General features: G+C 35.3%; 4 protein-coding genes across 4 annotated transcripts; 3 read left to right on the top strand and 1 right to left on the bottom strand.

Moving 5' to 3' along the window:
* The first annotated feature begins 720 nt into the window (after nucleotides 1-720).
* Nucleotides 721-8,443, top strand: LOC112522411 (beta-glucuronosyltransferase GlcAT14A). The gene is made up of 4 exons (XM_025131510.1): nucleotides 721-1,474; nucleotides 7,091-7,166; nucleotides 7,246-7,361; nucleotides 7,603-8,443. The coding sequence occupies exons 1-4, from the start codon at nucleotides 979-981 to the stop codon at nucleotides 8,115-8,117; spliced, it is 1,203 nt and encodes a 400-aa protein (XP_024987278.1). The 5' UTR covers nucleotides 721-978; the 3' UTR covers nucleotides 8,118-8,443.
* Nucleotides 8,444-8,825: 382 nt separating this feature from the next.
* On the bottom strand, nucleotides 8,826-10,705 carry LOC112522750 (pentatricopeptide repeat-containing protein At1g71060, mitochondrial). Its single transcript, XM_025132050.1, has one exon. It carries the CDS (start codon nucleotides 10,703-10,705, stop codon nucleotides 9,131-9,133), a length of 1,575 nt encoding a protein of 524 aa, XP_024987818.1. The 3' UTR covers nucleotides 8,826-9,130.
* Nucleotides 10,706-12,217: 1,512 nt separating this feature from the next.
* On the top strand, nucleotides 12,218-16,871 carry LOC112522460. The gene is made up of 4 exons (XM_025131581.1): nucleotides 12,218-12,311; nucleotides 13,463-13,557; nucleotides 14,758-15,029; nucleotides 15,723-16,871. Exons 1-4 carry the CDS (start codon nucleotides 12,282-12,284, stop codon nucleotides 16,535-16,537), a joined length of 1,212 nt encoding a protein of 403 aa, XP_024987349.1. The 5' UTR covers nucleotides 12,218-12,281; the 3' UTR covers nucleotides 16,538-16,871.
* A 3,634-nt stretch (nucleotides 16,872-20,505) lies between these two features.
* LOC112523484 (heavy metal-associated isoprenylated plant protein 37-like) lies at nucleotides 20,506-23,682 on the top strand. Its single transcript, XM_025133104.1, has 3 exons — nucleotides 20,506-20,596; nucleotides 20,717-20,792; nucleotides 22,697-23,682. The coding sequence occupies exons 1-3, from the start codon at nucleotides 20,558-20,560 to the stop codon at nucleotides 23,590-23,592; spliced, it is 1,011 nt and encodes a 336-aa protein (XP_024988872.1). The 5' UTR covers nucleotides 20,506-20,557; the 3' UTR covers nucleotides 23,593-23,682.
* Nucleotides 23,683-24,155: the final 473 nt, after the last annotated feature.

Genomic DNA, 24,155 nt, shown 5'->3' with positions numbered 1-24,155 from the left:
CAAGACTCATTCTCCTCAATCCATGCATTTTTTTTGCCGTTATACCCACCAACGATTCAATGTTGATATAACTGTTGTCGTTTTTTGACATTGGCATTTTCAAAAGCCTCGGTCTGATAATTGGACAAGGAAATCGGAAGAAGCGGCTTCTACAAAAAACCTAGTACTGAAAGTCTCGCGATAACATAACAATTTACTTATAAACAGAAAAAAACTACTTTCACTTCATCACCAACTCTACTGTAACCCTAATTCATCATACTCGTGTGTTCGCTACTTTTGTGGCAAACCAGTCATTGGTCGTTTAGGGATGAAATGATGACAATAATCAAGATAGAAGTAGATGGAAAAATGAACGAGAATCGTTAACGAATAACACAGAACATACCAACTGGTTGAACATTACAAACTGTTTCGAACACTGATAAAATACGATATATAAAACTTAAATGAAACTTTTTAACTGAAGTATTTATTTTATTTGTTCAATCTGACTTATTTACGAAAGTTGAAATTACCAAAATGGTGTTTTCAAATCTTGAAGTAATTCCAAAGGGACCTTTGTTGGACTAGTAACTTGCAACTACCCTTTTTGGAATTTCAAAATCTTGAAGGGGTGATGATGATCCCCACAAGAATGTCAGCACAGTTGATTCTCATGGTCTTTGTAGAACAATTTCTTAAAGTGTTCGAAGCGTAAAATCACGGATCAGATCCATATCTCTTCGCACCATTAATATCAAAATCCAATTTTTGAGTGTATTTCAATCCATTCGAAACAAACCCTAATTCGTTTGCGAAATCAATTTCAGAAGAAACTTTTATTTTGCTAAAATTAGTAAAACGCATGCATTGAGTGAATCCCAGTTGTCAATTTCGTACTTTCTTAGTGAAATTGAAACCCTTAAATTCCCTCCCTTACTCCAATTTTGATCCATATGCTCCAAAGCTTACAAGATCACAATCTGATACTCTGTAATGGGAGCTGAGAAGAAATGGCTTTTCACACTCTTCTTCGCCGCATTCATCTCCCTACTACTCTTTCTCTCATCGATCTGCGGTTTCAGTTCTTCATACGCCTTCACTTCACACAAACCCTTCTCCGCCGTCCACCGTGGGCGCGGGTACCCTCCGGCGTTCGCTTACTACATTACAGGCACCCGCGGTGACGCCGATAGGATTTTCCGATTGTTGCTGGCGGTGTACCATCCCAGAAATAGGTATCTGTTGCACATTGGAACGGAGGGTTCTGAGGATGAGAGGAGGAAGTTGAGTGTGTTGGTGAAGTCGGTGCCGGCGATTAGGGCTTTTGGGAACGTGGATGTGATTGGGAAGCCTGATCCAACAACATATATGGGCGCGAGTAATATTGCGGCCATTTTGCGTGCTGCTGCCATTTTTTTGAAGGTTGATGGCGATTGGGACTGGTTTATTACCCTGAGTGCATTGGATTATCCTTTGCTAACACAAGATGGTATTTATTAATGCAAAATTTGATATTAAATCTGCTCAGATCTCCTTACTTTGGGCATATCTGTTACTTATTTGTTTTGATGATACATGATAGTTACATTTCCTGCCAATACATTTCTTCATGAAAACTGATTATTGAATTTGTAAATAGTTACCAGGCTAGATATGGTTGTTCAGTAACAGAGTTATTTAGCTATAAGAAAGAAATTAAGCATCATGAATGACTGATTTATCTGGGCAATTTATGGTTATTGGTAGAACCTCGAGTCCCTTCCCAGGGCTTCCAGGCTCTGGGCAGGTAGAATCAAACACCGAGTAGCGAGTACATAAGGGGAATTGACCCTTTTGATCTGCCTTCGGCATGTAAATCAGTAAGACACTTAAAGGAAGGAGGTAACAGCAGCAAGAGAATGTGTGCATATATATATATATATATAGAGAGAGAGAGAGAGAGAGAGAGAGAGTGCGTGGGTATGTCTGAGTATTTAAGTTGTTAAGAGTTCCAAAACTTTCCCTTCCTTGTATGGTCGTACCTATTCAAACATTGTAGCCCACGTGCTTTTTACTTTCTACATCTAATGTAAGCCATATTATTACGATTCCTAATGGGTTTACTGAACACATCTTGTTAGAATGCTCTATGTTGAGTATGGGTCACTCAAATTGCCAGCTAGGTCCTGAGTCAGGTACCTTACATCATCAGTATTTTGGCCTTGATCCCACCATGAGCCGTGAGACTGTCCAGCCTCTCACGTTGGGTGCAAGCCTTCCTAGGTTAATGGATGAAAGAAATGGCTTTTATTTTGGTCTATTCTTTGTTCTTGATGCTTTTGAATGCTAATGTGTAACAAGAAGTTTGCCTGTTTTCCATTCTCCCGTGTGTCGCATATCTTTGCTTTGTGTGCATTGTTTGTACAACCTGGGTTTCGAGGCATGACAATAGAGACACTGATAGTCATTGCATCATTGTTGATGACTAAACAAACTCCATTTGTTTGAGTATTATAACATTTAATGTTTAGTATCATCATTTTGTGGGAGATAGGTTTGAGCACCAAGTACAAGAGACTTTTGTTTTGTACACATGATTTTCATTGTCTTCTCATGCTATGGGACTTGTGAAAATTATTTTGGAATATGTAACAAGTAGGTGATATGGTTTTGAGTAATAAAGGTGCACAAGAGAAGGAGGTTTATCTTGAAATGACTCATTATGATAATTTTTGTTACAAAACAAGCCCTAGAAATTTGAACTTTTCAGTCGATGCTTGAACAAAGGGTTCAATTCAGATTCCCCTCAAACCTAACCAACCAGCACATAGATGGATTATTTCTAGTAATGGTAGCCGAGGACCAGTAAAAATCTACTTTTAGGCGTAGCTACATGTGTAAAGAATGCATGGAAGGTGCTTTTCCATAAAAGGTATGGTATGAGTTACATGTGGGTTTTGTAAATCGAAGTTACCAATTATGATTTTGACTTGGAAATTTTTGAGAGAAGAATCTAAAGGAAATAAGACAAACAAACAAAGTCTTTACATGCCATATTTTTAGTCCTGAATGCATCTTATTTAGATTGGTTTCTATTCTTATATGAATAACATGCATTTCTTTAAAATACTAGTTTGGAAGGTCATGTGTATGCACCTTGTACCACAACCAACTTTTCAAGAAGAACAAATAAGGGTAGGCATGTACTGCCATGCTTGTGCCCCCAAACTACTTTTGAAGTTTCACATTGTTTGTACTTTGCCCTTGGACAACTTGGTTTAGAATTTTAGTTCCCTCATTAGCCATCTTTTTATGGAAGGTTAAAAGCAATCAAGCACGTTCCTCGATGCTTTTTACTAGAAGCAGTAGTGACTTGAGATCTTGCTGCAGATTGCTTTGAATTCTGGATAAGGAATAGCCTGATGTGAGTTTCTTTTTCCTACATGGGGGTTGACATTGATGAAAATTTATCCTCTGTTTTTTAGTATACTTAAGTTACCAAATCCCACGTGGTGCATCTGTTAAGGTTAGATTAAAGATTGTGCATGGTCATTCATGTCTTCGGTGACAAAGGTGTTAGCAGGGTTGCTAGTTTCATGGTCATTATCTTGTTTACTCTTGTTGAATTTGAAAACAATAACTTTCCCCCATTGGCAGCATAGGCAACCAAATGGCCCAGTTATTCAAGTAGTAAAGTGAATATTGTCCCATGAGGATTTGGTTAATCATCAACTAATTTAGGCTCACAAATTTACTTGAGTCAACCCAGTGAAGGAGATCTAAATGAATAGACTAATACACAGTTGTAATTATAATGCATACACAAATAACAGGGTCTGACAAAACTTAATGAATGGTAGTGGTGGATTCAGACTAGACTTAACTAATAAAGTATGATAATCACTAATCAGCTGAACGAGTGAAAATACTTGTTAAACAATAAATTTTCCTTATAATGGACTTTCCTGGTTACAAGGTAAAGATGCATATATACATCACAACACACATATACATATAGGTATGCACATGCCCCCATGTGTATGCATACATACATACATACATACACACACAAATGTACACAATGTATGCATACACACATAGACATACATCCACTGAAACTATACCATATATATACACTAGAAAATATGTGTATCTGGAGGATGTGGTTACCGAGGAAAGATATAGATCTCCAGTTATTGTGACAATGAAGGAAATAAACTTAGTTGCAGATCTTCCGTACTCACTAAATCTGGAACTTAATCAACAGATTGCATGTACTGCCACAGGGGTACAGTTGCTATGAGGGGTACATTTTTTGTCATTATCATTCATCAGGGAATAAAAGTATATTTTAATCCCTTTGTGTTTTGAAAAATTTGAACCCTTTCTCTCTCTCTCTCTCTCTAGCCACCTCCAATTTTTAGTTCCTCCATTTACTGGCAGTTTGGAGGGTTCTTTTGCCTCTCCAGCTTCTTCTCCCTTTCTCATTTATGATTCCACAGTTGTCTCCTGATGGCAGCCTCTCTTGGGTGGGTTTAAGGGTTGTGTTAGGTTTTCCCCCTTTTCATTGATATCAGTCTGTTAGATTTTTCTTGTTTTTCTATTTCTTTCTGTATTTATGTTTCCTGTTTCTTTTTTAGGCAGGTTAGGGTAAGGGCGGGGATGATAGTGGCATCTCCCCTTCTTGCTCTCTTTTTTCTCATGATTTGGCCATTACAATGTTTTTCTCTGTACATCACCTTGTGTATTTTTATATTTCAATGAGATCTTTGTCTTTCATTAAAGCATCCTTCAGGTATTCTAAATGTATGTTGGGTTGTATGCATCCCCACCATAGCGGTGCTGTTGGTATTCGCTCTAAGCTGGATACATGCAGTGTAGTTACGCCAAACTCTGTTTGTTGACGTTCTTTCTTCCATAGGGTATGGTGGACCTTCTGTTGTCCCCTTCTCTTTTATGGCCCTCCAATTTTATCAACCACTTCACATTTGCCCCCAATAGGTAAACAACCAAGAGCGTTCATAAAAAATGCATAAGCTGAGAGAAAACCTTGATAAATCCCAAAGGTGTGTAGTAAGAAGTATAAATGGATATATAAGATGGAAGACTGGAGCAGAGGCTTTGTGGGTACCGCAAACTGTTGCTAAAGCCAAAACACAGACAAAAGGGAAAGAAATATAAAACGGGGATCAATGTTTTTCAGGCAACAAAGAACAAATCTGCAAAGAATACAAGGAGATACAAATTTACTTCGTATTTGTAGGAAAAGTTCAAAATAATTAAGATACATGTAAAGTTAAGTTGGTATTAACTTTTAATGGGAATATCATTTGCGATAATTTGTTCAGGGTGCAGAGCTAATTCACAGGAACTTGGAATTTGAACTCCATCCAAGTTGAATGCCTTTGTACTTATTCCAATCCCATGTTTGTAGCCCATGCTTCTATTTCATACATCATACCAACATCATTTGGATTTGCCTGCCATGAAGAGTGTTGGACTGTTTCAACTTTCAATAACAAGACCTCTTTGTGACAATGGTGGCCTGTTTCTGGGAACGAACAAAGGCTCTTTCTGTGTGGCTCCAAATTCTATCGATCTTTTTGTAGTTTAGAAATCATCAATTGTTTTTTGTTCTCTTATCTAAAAAGATTCAAACCGAGTAGTTAATTCTCTTAGGGAATTACTTTTCTGATGAAACACAAACACAAGAGGGTATTTTGTAAACTATTTATGTTAGTTTTCAAACGGAGAAACAACCCAGGGCACAACGGTTTTGTGATTTGGGACAGGTTGATTGCGTTTGAAGACTGAAAGCAGAAAAGTTATCTTAGTTGCAATTATTGAGTTTTTTTCACAATTGACATAGCTTGCCCGCATTCTTCATTCCTTTGTGACAGTGCATCTGATTTATTTCTTGTCTTTTTGATAGATTAAGCAATGTTTTTGAAGGTATATGTGAAACTTATAGCTTGCCTTCTTCATTGTTTTTTTGATAATGCTTATAATTGGTTTCTTGTCTTTTTGATAGATTAAGCAATGTTTTTGAAGGTATATGTGCAACTTATAGCTTGCCTTCTTTGTTTTTTTGATAATGCATATGATTGGTTTCTTGTCTTTTTGATAGATTAAGCACTATTTTTTAATATACATGTGAAACTCGTATAAATCTTTTAGTTTTCAGATTTATTCGATCATGTCTGAATTTTCTGAGAATCTGTGTGATTTCTTTTTTTAGGAAGGGGGATGCATTGGGGTGGTTACATGTGCTCTTTTAGTCGGAATTCTTTTTATTAGCTTTTAATGATGCTAACAGCTTACTTGGTCTACCCAACAAGGCGGATACTTCAGATCCTGCTTGGGCTATAAATGACTGTTTGATAGTGGCTCAATGATATAGAAAGTGGCTTATTTAGTAAGCTTCTAAGGGGAAGCTTTATGCAAAAAACCAAGTTTTTTTCAAACCTGCCCCTCAATTAAAAAACACCCGTCTTTCATTCATGAAAAAACCCTTCTAAACAAAAATCTTTCCAATCTATACAGACAACTTAATCCACAATGACATCTTTATCCATATAAGACTTAATGGAAAACCAACCAAACAGCCCCTTAGTTGGGTGATGGACAGTAGGTTGTCCCCGACTCGGCCAATAATTCAGTTTAACTGAAAGCTCCTTTGCTTTGGCTTCTAGATTGTTGTTCCATTGCTTTCTTATGATCGTTAAAAACAATGAATTCATGATGAATGCAGTCTTGAATCAGTAGCTTACTCGTTTTTACATGTTTTGGTTCTTTTGAAGAATAATGATCAAAGTTTCAGGTAACTTGATTAGTGGAACTGCATACACACTCGGCATTCTTTTCTTATATTACATGTTAACCCGTTGTACTACTTTCTATAAGAAGCGTCTGAATTACATGATCATTACCACCTATCTTGATTTATCTTCTGGAATCTTGCTTTGTTTTTACGACATTCTTTAGATTTTGTTATGTTTTCTTGATAAATCTTGTATATAATTCTACTGACACACAGAAAATTGCTTGCATCCATATTGTTTACATTGAGTTTTGTCTATCTCATGTTTACTTACTGGTGCTTCGTTGTTTGTATTTTCTGAATCAGATTTGTCTCATGCATTCTCCTCCATTAGCAGAGATGCCAATTTCATCGATCATACCAGTGAACTTGGATGGAAAGAGTAAGCCTATTCCAAGTGGAGTTCATTTTATTCTGTTAATCCAACCACTTCAATTAATTTCAAAATTTTCTATCTTTAGGGATCAAAGAATCCTGCCAATCGTAGTTGATCCAGGGCTTTACTTAGCAAGGCGAACCCAAATCTTTCGTGCCACTGAAAAGCGGCCGATGCCTAACGCTTTCAAAGTTTTCACAGGCAAAATTCTCTTCCCTCCATTGTGTGCGTGTGTGAGCACGGGGTTATTTAACTAAATGACCTCCTAAACAAGTGCGTTTTAAATCCATGACCTTCTGACAGGTTTCTAGGCATCCTAAAAGGTCATGAAATTAAAGAAACACTGTCAGAACGTCATTCAACCAAAGGACCCAAGCACGGGTTTTTCTTGCCTGCAACTCTGGAAATGCAATAGTTTACAATCTTTTCTTGAATTTTTCAGGATCTCCCTGGGTAATTTTGAGCCGTTCGTTCCTAGAATACTGTGTTTTCGCCTGGGATAATCTCCCTCGAACCCTCTTAATGTACGTTAACAACGTGGTTTTGGCTCAAGAAGTCTACTTCCATAGCGTCATTTGTAACTCCCCCGAGTTCAAAAACACAACCATCAATTCCGATCTAAGGTACATGGTGTGGAACAACCCCCCTAAAATGGAGCCACTTTTTCTCAACAAATCCAACTATAAGGAAATGGTTCAAAGCGGCGCTGCTTTTGCACGACAGTTTGGGAAAAATGACCCAGTGCTCGACATGGTTGATCAGAAAATCTTGAAGCGTAGCGGCAACCGCCCTTCCCCTGGGGCATGGTGCACCGCTAGAAGGAGCTGGTTCGTGGACCCGTGTTCGCAATGGGATGATGTCAATGTTCTGAGACCTGGAAATCAAGTGAAGAAGTTTGAAGAATCTTTAAAGAATTTGGTAGATGATTCAAGATTAGAATCAAATCAATGCAGTTGAAGGAAAAAAGACCCTAAATGCTTATCTTGTGATTGATTCAAGCTTTGATTATGGTTTCAAAGATGCATTATTTGTTGTTTACAGAGATTCTTTTGGTGGGTGGGGGGTTCTTCTTTTGGGTGTTTTGGGTTACAAGTTTTGTTGTAAAGTGGTGAAAAAGTAAAACAATAAGAGGAATCCTCCCCTATTTTGTAAAACCTGTTTGCAAGTTGTAATGCTTCTTAGTTTATCTGCTTTCTGTTTTATGTGTCAGTGGTTGTAATGTGACATACATAATTTATTCATTTAGAAGTTGGAAAACAAGATTTATTCATTTGGATTTTGTCAAAAATAACAAATATTATGTGAGTATTCGACTTCCCTATTTAATGAAAATGCATGTATCCATGATATGCCCTCAATTCGAATTTGGTTATCATATAAACGGGCCTAATATATCTCACTCATCGTGACTATAGTGGTAGCATGATCAGATCTAGAAAGAGTAATATAGAAAATGCTTTATTCAATAAACTTCCAAAGAGACTTTATGCAGAAAGCCAATTTTTTTCCCCGAATCTGCTACTCCCCCAATTAAAGAAAAATACGTTTACTCCATCTATGAAAAACCTTACCAAACAAAAACCTTTCAAATATATACTGGAAAATTTAATCGACACATGCAGTATCCGACTTGATGGAAAACCAACCAAACTATCATGTCCAATCTCAGTTGCTATGCCTACTCCTCCCCTCCTCGCCCCCTCAACTGTTGCACTTTTGACCCTCCTCACTCGAGCCGCCAACCGCCAACCGCCAACCGTCAACCGCAAACATAACCAAACCACCACACTTTTCGCTTCCTCAACTTATCCGTAATAGACACAACTCCCAACAGGCCAACACAGTCTGATAGACCCGTTCGAAATTATGGGACTTCAATTCAAAATAAACCATCCCGATAACTTCAAAATTCAAATCTTAACGTTTCCAAGCCTTCCAAATTCAAATAAATGACACCTTTTCTTCATTTCTCAACTAACGACCAAAAGTGTTCTCAGTTTCTCAAGCCTATGAGTCAAAATCGTCACCATCTCCTCCTTTCCCTCATCAACAAGCAATCTTTTCAGATTGTTGAACATTTGTGCAGGAGGCCTTATCCCCATATCCAACATTTCTTCCAAATATTTACAAGCATCCTGCAACTTTTTCTCGCGACAAAAACTGTTAATCAAAGTAGCAAACATATGCATTCCCGGTAGAACTCCATGGTCTTTCATCTCTTCCCAAACACTGGTCGCCATATCGAACCTACCCTCGTTACAAAACATCCTCACCATGATCTCGTAAGTACTCACACTTGGTTCGCACCCAAACTCATCTCTCATTTGTCGGAAAACATTATAAGCCTCTTTCGTTCTTCTCCCCTTGATCAAGTGATGGAGAATTATGTCGAAAGTGCGTGAATTTGGTCCAATCCTACATTCCCTCATCTCTTCGATTACCCTGAAAGCATCGTTAATCTGCATTGACCAACAATAAGATCCCACGATAGCGTTATATGTAGGAGTTTCGGGAGGATGGCCACAAGATTTTGATGCTTCGAAGAACATTAAAGATTCGCTTAATCTCTTTTCGGAGCCTAACCCATTGATCAAACTACAATATATATGTGGGGTTGGGTCAAGATTCTTTGATCTCATCTCATTTAACTTGTTGATCGCTAGATCGTACTTTTTCGATTTGCAATAAGCGTTTATGATGATCCCATAAGCAACAACATCTGGTTCGAATCCATCGGCCTTCATTTCTCTATAAACTTCATCCAGTTTCAAGAGATTCAGTTCTTGACCCCAGCCTTCTAAGAGTATGGTATAAGACTTTGTGTCTGGTTTGAAATTTCTGTTTTTCATTTTATCAAACAGTTGGTGTGCACTTTCAACTTGTCTTGACTTGCAGAGAGTATCAAGAAACCTGTTATAATCCCTGAGTTCAGGCTTCAACCCGAACTTTTCCATCTTCTCGAATGCCTCCAGGGCTTCTTTCACCTTCTTGGCCCTCGCGTACCTCCTCGAAATCAAAGCAAATGTACCTTTACCCAATACCCCTTTAATTTTCATGTCGTTAACTAAGCTCCATATAACCTTAAACTGCTTGATCTTTCCTAGAGCTTCGATTAAAGCATCATAGGTATCTGAAGTATGTTTGAATCCGCTTTGCTTCTCTGCCCATCTGAAGAAAAAAAGTGCGAAAACTCCGGCATTGCTTAGTTTCTTCAAAACCTCAACCACAAGAGAAGGAGAGAGTTCGATTTGAGTGGAGTTTAACAAAGACTCAAGTTGAGAAGGATCACGATGATTTGAGATCAGTTTGCAGAGATTCTCAACCTCAGAAGTGATGATTTGGTGGTTAAATGCATCTGGGTTATCGATGTTTCTTTTGCAGAAACTTCTGGGATAAAGATGAAGCGATGAAGGGAAGTCGTGGGTGGGAACTGCATTCCATGAGCTGATTGTAGAGATTAATGGGAATGACGATGATGAATGGATGGAAGATTGGAAAATCTCAAATGTTCTTGTTGAACGCTTGAGGATTTGTGAGGACGCCATTTTTGTGGGGGGAGAGCAACAAGGCACATTATACATGTTATAAATAAATCGACTTATATTTAAATAGAAGAAACCAAGAAAGAAATCTAGATCCTTTTTATCACTTTCATGGATGTATGAAATTGTTTATAAAAATAACTTATCGACTTATTTCGGTGTGACATTGGTAATAAGCACTTTTGAGTCTTTGGATAAACAACTTATACCGGTGCCAAACCGGTAATAAGGAGTTTTTAAATAAGTTAATAAATGTTTTTATAGAAAAACATAAGTTGTTTCAGATAAGCAATAATCTCAGTCTGTTTTATGAATTGCATATAAGAGAAAATTGATTAAGTGTATCTCGGGGAATTTCATTACCGTTTTAGAAATGACCCAAAGCTGAAAATTATTTCTTACCTTTCTCATCGTAACTTTCATTTTTACTGGAATACAATCCTATTTATACATTGGTATCATTTTATATAATATTAATTAAATGGTGAACGGTTTATTTAATAATTTTAAATATTTTAGAGACTCAAAAATCAATTTTTTTAAATGGTATAATGGATAAGGTGATAAAATATTAATGATAAATATCATATAACAAATATTCAAAAATATTTACAAAACAATTCTTTTTAAAATATTTAAGTTTCTTTAATTTTAAGCTATATTGTTGTCAAACATTCATGACATCCACATGACTAAATGACCGTTTATTAATAGCTTATTCGGGTAAGTAAACATTAAGTTATATTACCTTATCAGATGAATATGATAAAAGACCAAAAAATTTACCCGATAAGAGTAAAATAAAGACCAAGAGTCTTACCCGGTAAGTGATGACGACTACTCTTACTATGGTAAGCGCTTAACAGGTAAATTGTTGCATACGATACCGTTTTGATGGAGTAAAATCTTACCCAATAAATAAATGATAGCATTAAATTTTACCGATAAATACTTATTGGATAAATATTTTGTAAACCATCCCTAAGGCTCATACATAAGTTCAAAGATCTAACCCCGATAAAGACACTCTTCTAGTACATTTAAAATTTTCCAACTATGAAATAATATACAAATGTTTTTTAAAAATCTAGTTTTTTGTAATTTGTTTGATTCAATTTTTTATTATAATTTAATTTAGACTTACTAACGAAGTAATTTATTTTTGGTTTAATATTATAAAAGTATTATGTTATAACCCAACGATTATCCTGATTATGTTTTAGATTTTTATATTTAAAATGAGATGTTTATTTTTTATTTGATTATGTTTATGTTGTTAGTTATACAAATTCAAACATGAAGCATTAATAAATTATATTTACACACAATTTATTTATAATTTTAAATTATAAGTAACATACATCAATAAATAATAATTTATTCTTAAAAATAATTTTTAAAAGTTTTGGTTAAATTAATATAAATAATTAAATTTTATTTGAGATTACTGTAATTGTTTTATGAACCCTATGACAAATCTTTCTCCTTTTTCTTCAAAGCCCACAAGTTCAGTTGGGAAGTGGAGACTGAGAGAGAGAACAAGGGATTCGATCCAATCCAACATCACTTCTACTACTTCATGGCGTCTCTCTTTCAGAAATTTCAACAGGTACTCCTTTTTCTCTCTCAACGCATACGCTAATGAACAGCTTCACATTCGATTCCCAATGCGTTAACCCCGTTTCCGTAATCGTCAGTTCCGTGAATTTAGGTTTCCTCATATTCAATCGTCAATTCGGCTCTATAATTTGTCGATTTATGTCTTGGAAACTGTTGTCATGTGGTATTTGTGATCTTACACTAAATTATAGGCATGAGATGTTTAAATTTGCTATAGCTTCCATTTGGGATTTTGGTAAAATTGGTCTTTTATTGGGATCCCGTTGAACTAATTTGTTTTGTGTAGAGAACAAGATGATGAATATAGAAAATATCAGGAACGTGGTATCAACTACTTCTTAGATACTGAAAAAAGAGCTGAACTTTGATTTTGGTTACTTTGGACTTCAAACTGTGTTTTGAACTTCTAGATAACAGATTGTCAGCTAGATTAAACTTTGTAATATGTACCATTGAGAGCAACTCCGACCTTAACACCAGAAAATTCTGCAAATTTGTGGGACTATGGACACCAAAAATCGCTTCAAATCAAACGCACAGTATTTATGTCATTTGAACAGGAGGCCGACATATTTGCCGTTTCTCTCCCATCTTCGGCAAAAAAGCAGTTCTCTTTGCCTGCCGGTTGGAGTTTAGAGAACGGCAAAAACACTATTTTAGCATACTATTGGAGTTGCTCTAAGAGAATGATATTGTGCTTGAATATCAAGAGAATAGCATTTATGAATTGGAATATTTCTTACATTTGATGTCAAAACCTAAATTATTGGTTCAGCAGCAGAGCCAAGGGTTTGGTACAACTGGTGGTCTTGGGAAGGAGGGAGTACAAACTTTGTGATACTAACAAAATTGACAAATTCATATCGTTTTGGTTTAAAATAGTTGTTTGACTCGGAAAAGTAATAACGGAATCTAATTCTAGAAAGGAAGTAATAGGAAGCATGAATAGCATTCACGGAAACAACCACGCTATTCTTGAGGGTAGATGTCAGGTTTGCTTACATCTTACCCTCTCAGGCGCCCACTCTGGGTGGTATATGCTAGGTTCGTTTGGCTTTGTTTAAGAATCATGAATAACATGTGTTTTGTCTTAGCTCTGCTTCCTTATCACTGTTTCTTATTTTGCTATTGTCTTTCTAGTTTGTGGGAACGCTTGCCAAAAGTCCGACATTTGCAAAAGAACCAAGACGCCTTCAATTTGAAGCAGACATAAATCGTCTCTTTCTCTATACCAGGTCATATTCTTACCAATGCAACTGACCTTCAACTATGTGTGGACTCGTGTTTTGCTTACTTTTCTCATGTATGTATTATTGTGGACAAACTTATTGCCATTGCTGATATTTCATTTTCTAAATGCTTTCGTCGATACATGGTTATTTTTTATCAAGTAGATGTCAATCTGAATACCATGATCTATTTTCTGTAAAGAGTTCCGTAATTGTAAAATCTCATTTAGTATTTAAATTTACTTGGCATCATACACCATTTTTTTCAAATTGGCAGTCGAGAGTCGAGAAAATAACTCAATTTTGGAAATACTCCCTTTGTTCCAAAATTAATGTCCACAATGGAAAAGACTCACAGTTTTAGATGCGTAATTATTACACTTCTAAATTAACTAAATGACAAATTTACCCTTAATAACAGAGGGAGTAACAAATTTATCGATCTCATAATTGAGGGTAAATATGGAAAGTGAACACTTATTTTGGGATAAACTAAAATAGAAATGTCGAGACTTATTGTGGGACAGAGGGAGTACAAAGCAACTATGTGTTGTTTATGATAACATCAGCATCCTATCTTGCTAATCCATATAAGCCTAGTAAGTTTCTATTTTAATGTTTTGACTTCAATCTTCTTCTTCGTTATACATGTGATAACCTTAACGAGATTGGTGGAATCCAGGATTTACACTAGTTCAAACTTGACATTATGACGTCAATACTTTTTGCCAATAAGGCACCCTTTTCAATCTCAAACTCATGCTTTTTCCTTTGAAAATGAAGATTAATTAGTATCAATATAAATGTTCAAATCAAATTGGCAGAGGTAATTTTTACAAAAAATGAGTTTTGAGAATAGGAGCAAATACTTCTCAAGAGTTATTGGGGTACCATAAATTTTGAAGTTATTTGAAAAGAATCTTGTTTATATTTACAGAAGTGGTTGTTACAGAACCTAGAATGCAACATTTTTTTCTTATTGGATTGCGATATTCTGTCTGATGTATGTTGGGGCAGCATGCAATTTGTCTTTTTGGACAACCTGAAAGGAAGACTCTAGAACTTTGAAAGTTGCACGTAGAATGTTCATGAATATACACCCATTTAATCTTTAACTATCTATAACCGTCTTTATACATACGTATTTATGTGTGTGTGTGTGTGATACAAGAGTGCTGAATGGTGATGTATTACTTACTGTTGCAGCTACAACCGTGTGGGGAAGGATGCTGAAGAAGCAGATGTAGAGGAGATAATTAACATGGCAAGTAAGGCTGAATTAGCAGACCAAGAAAGGCAGGTCCAAGAAAACATCCATTCTCAGATTACAAACTTCTGCACATCGATGGATGAAATTCTTCTTCCTGACATAAAGGCCCATGATGAGGCACTTGAATCATCTCAAAAGAATACAACTCCTCGCCAGAGTGGCCTTAGTCTTGCCATTGGTAGGACTGCTTCAGCGAGCATGGATCTTGGTAAGCTTTTGTTACTCGGTTCTTGAATTTAAAAAGCATACTTCTTCAGTTTTAGCAGCCATGATGGGTAATTTCTTATGGCACCTTGATATAGATCCAAATTGCAAATAGAAATTTATCGTTTCTATCACATAAGCCAATCTAATCCTCTACCTCAAAGGCGGCAAGTCGGCAAGTCGGCAACAACATGCATTTAGGTTATCCTGTTTCCCTAGATTAGAAATTAATCGACCACTTAATATTAGTCTTGGCTGATTATCTGACACTGGAAACTTCTCAATATCTATTTGAAATTTGAATAACAATTTATCTGTTGATTCTTGCACCCTTTAGGAAATGAGCAATGATTAAATAAGAGTGATTGTTCTTTCCAAACCATCTATCTGACCTTTTATGCAAACTAACCATTGTTCTTGCTAAAATTCGAAATAGAATATTGTAGTTTACATGAATGATCAATTTTGGATAAATTGTTGAAATGGAAATGCAAACAAGAACCATCTCTTTTGACACTTTTGTCGAAAATCATTCATTGTAGCAAAGTATAATGAGGATGATGGTTCAAAAGACATGTTGGTTGTCTGGTCTATTCAAAGCCTTTGTACTCAGTTTTGTTAAATATATTTCAGAGAACTCCGTTTTTGATCAGCTTTTTCCAGTAGAAGCTTATTAATGATGAAATTTTCAGGACAGCTATTCCGGAGACAAAACCGTTGACATTTGCAGAGTTATCCCAAAGGTTGAAAGAGCTCATGGGTTATACCCTCGAGCTCAAACCGTCTCAAATTCCCCATGAACAAGCCGGCCGAGGTTTGTTCGTAGACGGTGAAGCAGATGTTGGCTCTGTGATAGCACTCTACCCGGGTGTGATATACTCTCCAGCATATTACCGTTATATCCCTGGATATCCAAGAGTTGATGCACAAAATCCTTATCTTAATACTAGATACGATGGAACAGTAATTAATGCTCAACCTTGGGGCACCGGTGGTGAAGCCAGGGAACCATGGGGCCAGTCTAGAGTATATCAGTCTAACCCTGGTTCACAACCCTCTGAAACTGGCTCAGACCGGGTCTGGAAGATGTTAAGCAAACCATTGGAAGGGTCAAGGTTAGGGTGCAACGGTGAGGTATTGGAGAGAAGAAACCCTTTAGCTTTAGGTCATTTCGCGAACCACCCAACAATGGGTATGGATCCTAATGTTATGGTTTGTCCCTATGATTTTCCTTTGTCGGAAAAGGGTATGAGAGCATATATCCCAAATATAGTTTTTGGGGGTACGGGGGACGTTAAGATGAAGAGGTTTGGGAGTTTTTGGTTTAAATCCGGGGGGGAATCAAGCGATGGTCAAATGAAAGGGCCGGTTATGAAGAGTATTGCACTTGTAGCCACTAGGTCCCTTTGTAACGAAGAAGTTTACTTGAACTACAGATTGAGCAATTCGAAGAGACGGCCTTTGTGGTATACGCCCGTGGATGAGGAAGAGGACCGAAGAAGATGGAGCTAAGTGCCAATCGGGTGTTTTTAATAAGCTATTGAGAATGAGAGGTAGCAGTTTTGATAGGGAAATATTTAGAACCCAGAAGCAGAACATTATGGATTGGATTTTGATGTTTATGTAAGAGGAAGGTAGGGTGGTGTTGATTCACTTTGTGAAAAATATCAAGGATCTTTCATGAGTGGAGTAACCGGTGCTCGAACTCGACTTGAGAATTTGATATCATGCTCGAGCTAACGATTTTTCAAAATAGTGTTTGAGCTCGAGTTCGGATATTTTTTTAATGTTCGAGCTTGTGAGATCGATGTTTGTTTAATAAATTTGAGTTATATATCTAAACATTAAGCTTGTTTATGGGCTCGAATTCAGGATCGATTAGTGGGACTTTCATTCAACATGCTCACAGTTGCATTTGTTATTGAATGATTTTAGGGGCGTTTACCAAACGCTTACTCGGGTAAGTGACCATTAAGTCATTTTACCTTACCGGATGAATATGGTAAGTATCAAGAATCTTACCCGATAAAAGCTAAACAAAGATCAAGAGTCTTACTCGGTAAGTAAAGACGATGACTCTTACCACGGTAAGCGCTTACCGGGTAATTGCTGCATATGATACCGTTTTGGTGGACAAAAATCTTATCTGGTAAGAAAATGATATTGTTAAATTTACCAGTAAGCGTTTACCGCGTTTACTGGATAAGTGTTTGGTAAACGGCTCTCTTGTTCTTTAACTTTTACTTATTGCACAGATGAATTTCGTTTCACTTTTTCTACACAGATAGTTCAAATACGAGGGTCGGATTCACGTGAAACCAATATATTTTTGTGAAATCTGTGAGACCATAAAATTACATCATAGTAAAACATCATAGTAAAAACACTGTGAAGGTTGTTTCCCTACTTTAATAGTGTTTTTGCTGTGAAGGTCTAGTGTTATTTATGTGATTTAGCCGGTCTTACGAAAATAGTCTGGTTTCACATGATTCCGAGTCTGTGAGGCGTTATTCTCTTTTAATTATTTTGATTACCACGTAAGTATATTTGACCTTTTATAACACATTGGGTGAAATAAAATTCGACGGTGTGACGGGAGCTAAAAACGATTGCAAACACATGAAAGTTCGTTAATATCCCAATCCATTATCATTTAAAACGTCTGAAGTTGAAACCAAAATAGAAATACAAATTTAATTTTCTTTTCATATAAACGTTCATTAAATTTTATAAACCTAGAGTAAGGAGCCGTTTACCAAATGCTTACCCAGGTCATATTACCTTACCAGATGAATAGTGGTAAGGACCAAGAATCTTACCCGGTAAGAGGAAGACAAGGACGAGAGTCTTACCCGGTAAGTGAGTGCGACAACTCTTACCATGGTTAACACTTATTGGGTAAATTGTTGCATACAATGCCGTTTTGGTGGACAAAAGTTTTACCCAGTAAGTAAGTGGTAGTGCTAAATTTTACCGGTAAGCGCTTACCGGGTAAGGATTTGGTAAACGGCCCCTAAGTACGCTTTTAAACGTAGTTTTGTGACTTCCAAATTTCTGTTGCAATAGTTTTTTTTTTTTTTTTCCAAATTTGACATCTTGAGAGGCACGACCCTCACATTAACGATCTTTAACTTTCATCCGTTAATTAATCCCACATGCCTTGCATATAAAGGTTAAAATGGTCATTTTATCCTTCTGTTTCTTGTATTTTTTTCAAATAAAGGTATATAACTGAAAGGAACGAAAATTTAGCAAAAACCATACCGCTATTAACATAATTGAAATAAAAATCACACGCCACACGTGACCAAATGAGTAAACTCTTAAATATATTTACGGCATCTCCAATAAGTAACACCAAATATTACATTAAATCTATAAAAATTGATGGAAATAATAAATCTATTCCAGTGGTTAACATTAAATTTTAGGACAAATTGCATGAAAAAATAACATATTTTAACTTGATAACTATTTTTGAGTAACATACTTTTAAAACTTCTATTTTGGTACCTAAGATGTAAAATTTTAAACACTTTAGTACCCGGGTAACTGGTTGAAGACTAATTTCAAATTAAAAAAGACTAATTTTAGATTAAAAAAAATTCATGTCATTAACCACGTCAGCAATAATACCTAGTTGGATACCACATCACTCGCCACATCAACATGATAACCAGTTTGCTTCAACCGGTTACCTAAGTACTTAAATGTTTAAAACTTTACATTTTAGGTACCAAAATGGCAGTTTTAAATGTACGTTACCCAAAATATGAATCAAGTTAAAGTACATTATTTTTTCATGCAATTTCCTCTTAAATTTATTTTTTTTGTAATGGTTTAAAATTTTGGTGTGAATATTAATGTCACACCAAATTTGATGTTTCCATTAAAATAATTTGGTATCAAATTTAATATTTGATGTAAGATTTAATACCTTTTAAATTTTTTTCTTACAAAATACCATCAAAACACATAAATAAATAAAAAAACAAATAAATTTCGATAATCTAAAAATACATTAAATAATAAAATAAATAAACATATTTGATTAAATTTACAAAATTGTTGCTTTGGAAAATGTAATTAAACCAAAACAACCACAAATGCCTTCCTTTTGATTCTTTTAAGTGTACCACTTTTGAGTAGTTCATAGCTCAAGAACACATATAACTGGATTTTTTAAACAATAAACAAATTGCATTATCTTTTTCTCTTAAAAAAATCAATTAAAAAAGACCATAAACTTTGTTCGTACAACGTGAGACGACGTTTTGCATTTATGTCGTTTATTATTTGGGTCGGGTTACAAAGACCTGACATGTTTTTATGAGACCTGTAAAATTACAAAATAATATTAAAATTTTACAATAAAACATTGTAAATGTGTAAAAACCAACAAACTTTTACAACAAAAATACTTCTAAAGATTCTGTGTTATTTATGTGTTAGAGGTGGAAACCAGTCAGAGCCGTTCTTTAGCATGCTAAATGTGTGATTTTGAATCGGGCCCCAAAATTTTGTGGTCAATTTTACATTGTTTTAGGGCCTTTCATAAACGAATATAAAGTATAGTCCACCTCAGTGCCTCACTAATTTATGTTACAAGAATAAGGTAATAGGGCTTATCATCACATATCTAATTTATATATATGTATCTTTGTTGTCTCATTTTACACTGTAATCAAAAGCTTTAGGTGTAACAGGGCCTCCAAAAACGTCCTTGAACCCAGTAAAACAGACTGATCTGACGTGACCCGACTCGTTTTAATTGTGATAATTAGAGCATCTCCAATGGAGGTTAATGAGGAGGTTAATGAGAGCCATTACATGCATCATGCATTGTGAATGGAGGTTAATAGAATAAAGGTTAATGGCCATTGTACACATCATGGGGAGGTCAATGGGACCCATTAATTTATTTTTTCTTTTATAATTAAATTTGTAAGGATTTAATTATGATATTTTATATATATATATATATATATATACATACACTATAATATGATATTTATTAATCAATAAATTAATTTTTATTTTTATTTTTCTTAATTTATAAAAACAACATAATTAATAAAACATTACATTAATTTCAAAATACATTACATTAATAAGATATTACATTAATTTTATTAAATGTATTTTAATTTCGTTTCATTTTCATTTTAATGTATTATTCCTTGTTTTTAGTAGATTTTTAAATTTGTTGGTAAAATTATATTTATAGATAATATATATATATATATATATATATGATGTGGAAATCCATTAAACTCATTGGGGTGTTATGGAGTGTGGGTATAAAATGATAGAGTTGTATGATGAGTGAAATGCTGATGTGGCAGTCCATGACACTTTGATAGAGTGTCATCCATTGAAGATGCCCTTAAAATAAAAGTTGCCTTTTTTCTGAACTTCCACTTTTACCCCTATCTTTTCAATGACACAGCTACATGCCTACATTTCATTTTATAGCCTTCTTGCATCCTTCTTTTTACTATTCTGAAACACCCCAAAACACCATTCAAGAAAATGACCAAAGATGAAGACTTCAAGCTCCTCAAGATCCAGGTCTTTCTTTCTTTTTCATTTTTCTTTTTTAATTATTATTTATTTTTCTCCATATTTTCCATTTTCATGCCTCATATCTTCTGTTTTTAATTAATTATTTATTTTGTGTGATATCCATAGACATGTATTCTGAGAGTGAACTTGCACTGTGATGGTTGCAAGAACAAAGTCAAGAAAACCCTTCAGAGAATTGAAGGTGATTTCTCCTTCTTTCTCTTCAGATTTGTGTTTCTACTGATAAATCTTGTTGATTGTGATATGGGTTTTTCATAAAGTCTCTAAATTTATGCAACATGTGGTGTTCTTGAGATATATTGCTTTTTACAGAGCTGGAATTCATGAAATCTAGAAATTTGCAGCTTTCAAATGCATGGTGTACACATTGTGATGGTGCATTTGGTTTGGATTTGGGAATTTTGGCTCTGGGAAAAGGAATTACTTCGTTTTTAGTGTTTGCATGTGGGTTGTGATTTGGGATTTTTGAGATGCTGTTTGAAAGTTTATGCAAAAATCTGGTGTTCTTTCAGTTCTTGTGATGTAATGCTTGGTTAAAGAAAACCCTTTTTTTAGAGGCAAAACTGCTGAATCCATAGAAATGTACATCTTTTAATGCGTGATGTACAAGTCGTGGAGGCTGTCTTTATTTGAATTTGGGATTTTCAGCTCTGGGATTAGGAATTACCTCTTGCTACTGTCTTCTTCAAAGAATTTTTATCCCATCTATCATGGTTAACAAATCAGATGGAAAATTTCTTGACTTTGCTAAAGTACAAATTTCAATGCACAATCTACAAGTATAATACAGGTGTATATTATATATATATATATATATATATATATATATATATATAGGGTTGGGTTCATGTGAGACCAGTCTGTTTTCGTGGGACCCGTGAGACCACTTTTTTACACTTGAAACTTCACAACAAAAACACTGTGAAGGAAAAATCCGAACCTTCACAACATTTTACTGTGAAGTTTCAAGTGTAAGAAAATGGTCTCATGAAAACAGGTTGGTCTCACATGATCCCAAGTCTATATATATATATATATATATATATATATATATATATATCAAATTGAATGACAACCATAAAAAGATTATAAACCCATGGGAACCGATTAAAAAAATAGTTATTTTGCATGATTTTTTTCCATCAAATGCTAGGATTTAAGGTATTATGTCATGTATATTTGTTTTATAATATGATAGTTTCACATGTATTTGTTTCATGTTGTGAAACTTTTTTCTGTGTATTTTTCGTTTCACTGTGTGAACCAAAAGGGTCGTCGGGGACAAAGAAATTTTTTGAGTTACCTTTTATCTAGTATCAACAGCTTGATACTAAAAAAATAAGAAGTCTTGAAAGTTTCACATGGATTTTCTTTAATGTAATGAACACATACATATGTGAAACAATAGCTAAAAGCCTAAAACCATAGCATTTGATGAAGAATTTCATGCAAGTTCCCGTAAGTTTGTAACATTTTTGTGATTCTCATTTGATTGTCATCATATATATAGGCGAAGAATCATGTGAGAAGGAGAGTTAAGGTGAGAAGCGTAAGAAGACATCTGAACCTTTGATCATCTTTAATCTAAAACCTACTCATGAATCGTACTTAATACGAGGATTGATCCGGTGTATCTCATCATAATATGCATCCAAGAGTGGAGATCCCTTCTTACACTTCTCACGTTAACTCTCTTTCTCCCCAGAATCCAACCACTCTCTCTCTCTCTCTCTCTCTCTCTCTATATATATATATATATAAGTTGGGTTCAAGTGAAAATAAGAGTTACATCAATAATGTGAGAACAAAACCTTCATATACCTTCAAATACCTTTGTTTACCTATTTTTATCATCATGACCGGAACTTTAACAAGTTGGTCCATGTAAAAGTGATTAAATGTATGCAAAACATCGTGAAAGTGATTAAAAACAAAGATGAAGGTAGATGAACGCAGTTGTAGGTACTAAAGGTTTGAATGAAAACGATGAAGTTAGATGAAAAAGTCAACTCATCAAGAGTTCAAAAGTGTTCTCACCATTACTCTTGTTCTCACACACATATACATATACATATATATATATAGGTGTATATCAAGTGAGCATAGATGCAGAGCAGCAGAAGGTGACAGTTTCAGGAAGTGTAGACGCTGCAACTTTGATAAAGAAACTTGTGAAAGCTGGTAAACATGCTGAAATGTGGTCAAACCAGAACCAAAGTCAAAGTCAAAGTCAAAGTCAAAATCAAAATCAAAATCAAATTCAAAAAGGTTGTATGAAAGATGACAAGAAAACCAAAACCCAGAAAGAAGACTTCATCAAATCCCCTGATTCCTTAAAAAAGCAGCAAAAGAATCAATCTTTGACCTCTGAGGAAGTTGATGCTTCTTTTGAAGATGATGAGGATTTGAGGTTTCTGAGAGGCAAAGCAAACCAGATGGGTTTTCTGAAACAGAATCAACAGCAAAAACAGCAAGAATCTGCAAACAATAATCCAAGAAACTCCAAAAACAAAAGTCAACCCACCGATGGAAATGGTAAGAAAGGTCAGAATTTGGGAGGGCAAAAGGGTAATTCTGTGAATTTGAACGAGGGCAAAAGGGTAAATGAGTTGAGCTCCATGACGAATGGTGGTATTAGAGGGTTTGAAATGCCTCAGAACAGTGGACTAGCAATGGCGGCTGCCGCTGGCGGTGGTGGTGGTCAACACATGATGTTGACCATGAATGGGGTAGGGTACAACCAGCAGCAGCAGGAAGAGTACAACCACCCTGCTGCATCAATGATGATGAACCTTCAGAACAGGCAAGCAATGCAGCAGCAGATGATGATGATGAACCAGAGGTCTCCTGTGATGCCACCCACCATTGGGCATTGCTACTACAATTACAATTACAATACTGCCCCTTACACTTACAATGAGCCACCTCATGGCTACTACTACACTAGTGATGAGAACACAAGCAGCTGTTCAATCATGTGAGGGGCAAAAGTGGAAAAAGATTAGATCTTTTTGAAAGTATTTGTGTTAAAAGAAGTTTGATTTAATGTAACTGTGGATGTTTTTGGTGGATCTTCTGTTATGAGATTCAATCTTGAAAACCAACTGCTTTAGTGGTTAAGTTTTCAGTTCTTGTGTTTTTAACATATTTTAAAACATTATTACATACAAATCCTACGAAATTCTGTGAAATACCAACATCTTCGTGGGATTTCGAAATCCTTTGTTTGGAAATCCCGAGACAGAGAAAACTTATACTTCGATGATAAATGCTGTTGAATCAACATTAGTCATATGGTGATTGTTGTGAATGTGTGAGTAAGAGTTGAACTGGTTTCTCTTCATTGTAATGCTGCTTGTTCCAAACACTAATATTTTCTATAAATGGTCATTAACTGTGTAAAGGAGATCATAACATATAAATTAGTTGATGATTACTATGACAACTTGGTTTATTTTTTCAGTTTTATTAACTTTTTTCCCCTTCAAATTTGTAATTTGCACCTTATGGTGTATTTTTACGCTCTTGCTTTCATTTTGAAACC

Source organism: Cynara cardunculus (genome assembly GCF_001531365.2).
Source record: "Cynara cardunculus var. scolymus isolate 2C chromosome LG 12, CcrdV1, whole genome shotgun sequence".
NCBI lineage: Eukaryota > Viridiplantae > Streptophyta > Magnoliopsida > Asterales > Asteraceae > Cynara > Cynara cardunculus.
The sequence above is the reverse complement of the archived record's forward strand: the minus strand, read 5'-3'. Positions and strand labels throughout refer to the sequence as shown.

What these genes read in the sequence shown, in the direction of transcription:
- LOC112522411 (XM_025131510.1), top strand. Translation starts at nt 979, where the DNA reads ATGGGAGCTGAGAAGAAATGGCTTTTCACACTCTTCTTCGCCGCATTC. An exon ending in AGTGAACTTGGATGGAAAGA is followed by an intron (nt 7,167 to 7,245) that starts GTAAGCCTATTC and finishes TTCTATCTTTAG; the next exon opens with GGATCAAAGAATCCTGCCAA. An exon ending in CGCTTTCAAAGTTTTCACAG is followed by an intron (nt 7,362 to 7,602) that starts GCAAAATTCTCT and finishes TGAATTTTTCAG; the next exon opens with GATCTCCCTGGGTAATTTTG.
- LOC112522750 (XM_025132050.1), bottom strand. Translation starts at nt 10,705, where the DNA reads ATGGCGTCCTCACAAATCCTCAAGCGTTCAACAAGAACATTTGAGATT.
- LOC112522460 (XM_025131581.1), top strand. Translation starts at nt 12,282, where the DNA reads ATGGCGTCTCTCTTTCAGAAATTTCAACAG. An exon ending in CGTCTCTTTCTCTATACCAG is followed by an intron (nt 13,558 to 14,757) that starts GTCATATTCTTA and finishes TTACTGTTGCAG; the next exon opens with CTACAACCGTGTGGGGAAGG. An exon ending in TTCAGCGAGCATGGATCTTG is followed by an intron (nt 15,030 to 15,722) that starts GTAAGCTTTTGT and finishes TTTTCAGGACAG; the next exon opens with CTATTCCGGAGACAAAACCG.
- LOC112523484 (XM_025133104.1), top strand. Translation starts at nt 20,558, where the DNA reads ATGACCAAAGATGAAGACTTCAAGCTCCTCAAGATCCAG. An exon ending in TCAAGCTCCTCAAGATCCAG is followed by an intron (nt 20,597 to 20,716) that starts GTCTTTCTTTCT and finishes TGATATCCATAG; the next exon opens with ACATGTATTCTGAGAGTGAA. An exon ending in AACCCTTCAGAGAATTGAAG is followed by an intron (nt 20,793 to 22,696) that starts GTGATTTCTCCT and finishes ATATATATATAG; the next exon opens with GTGTATATCAAGTGAGCATA.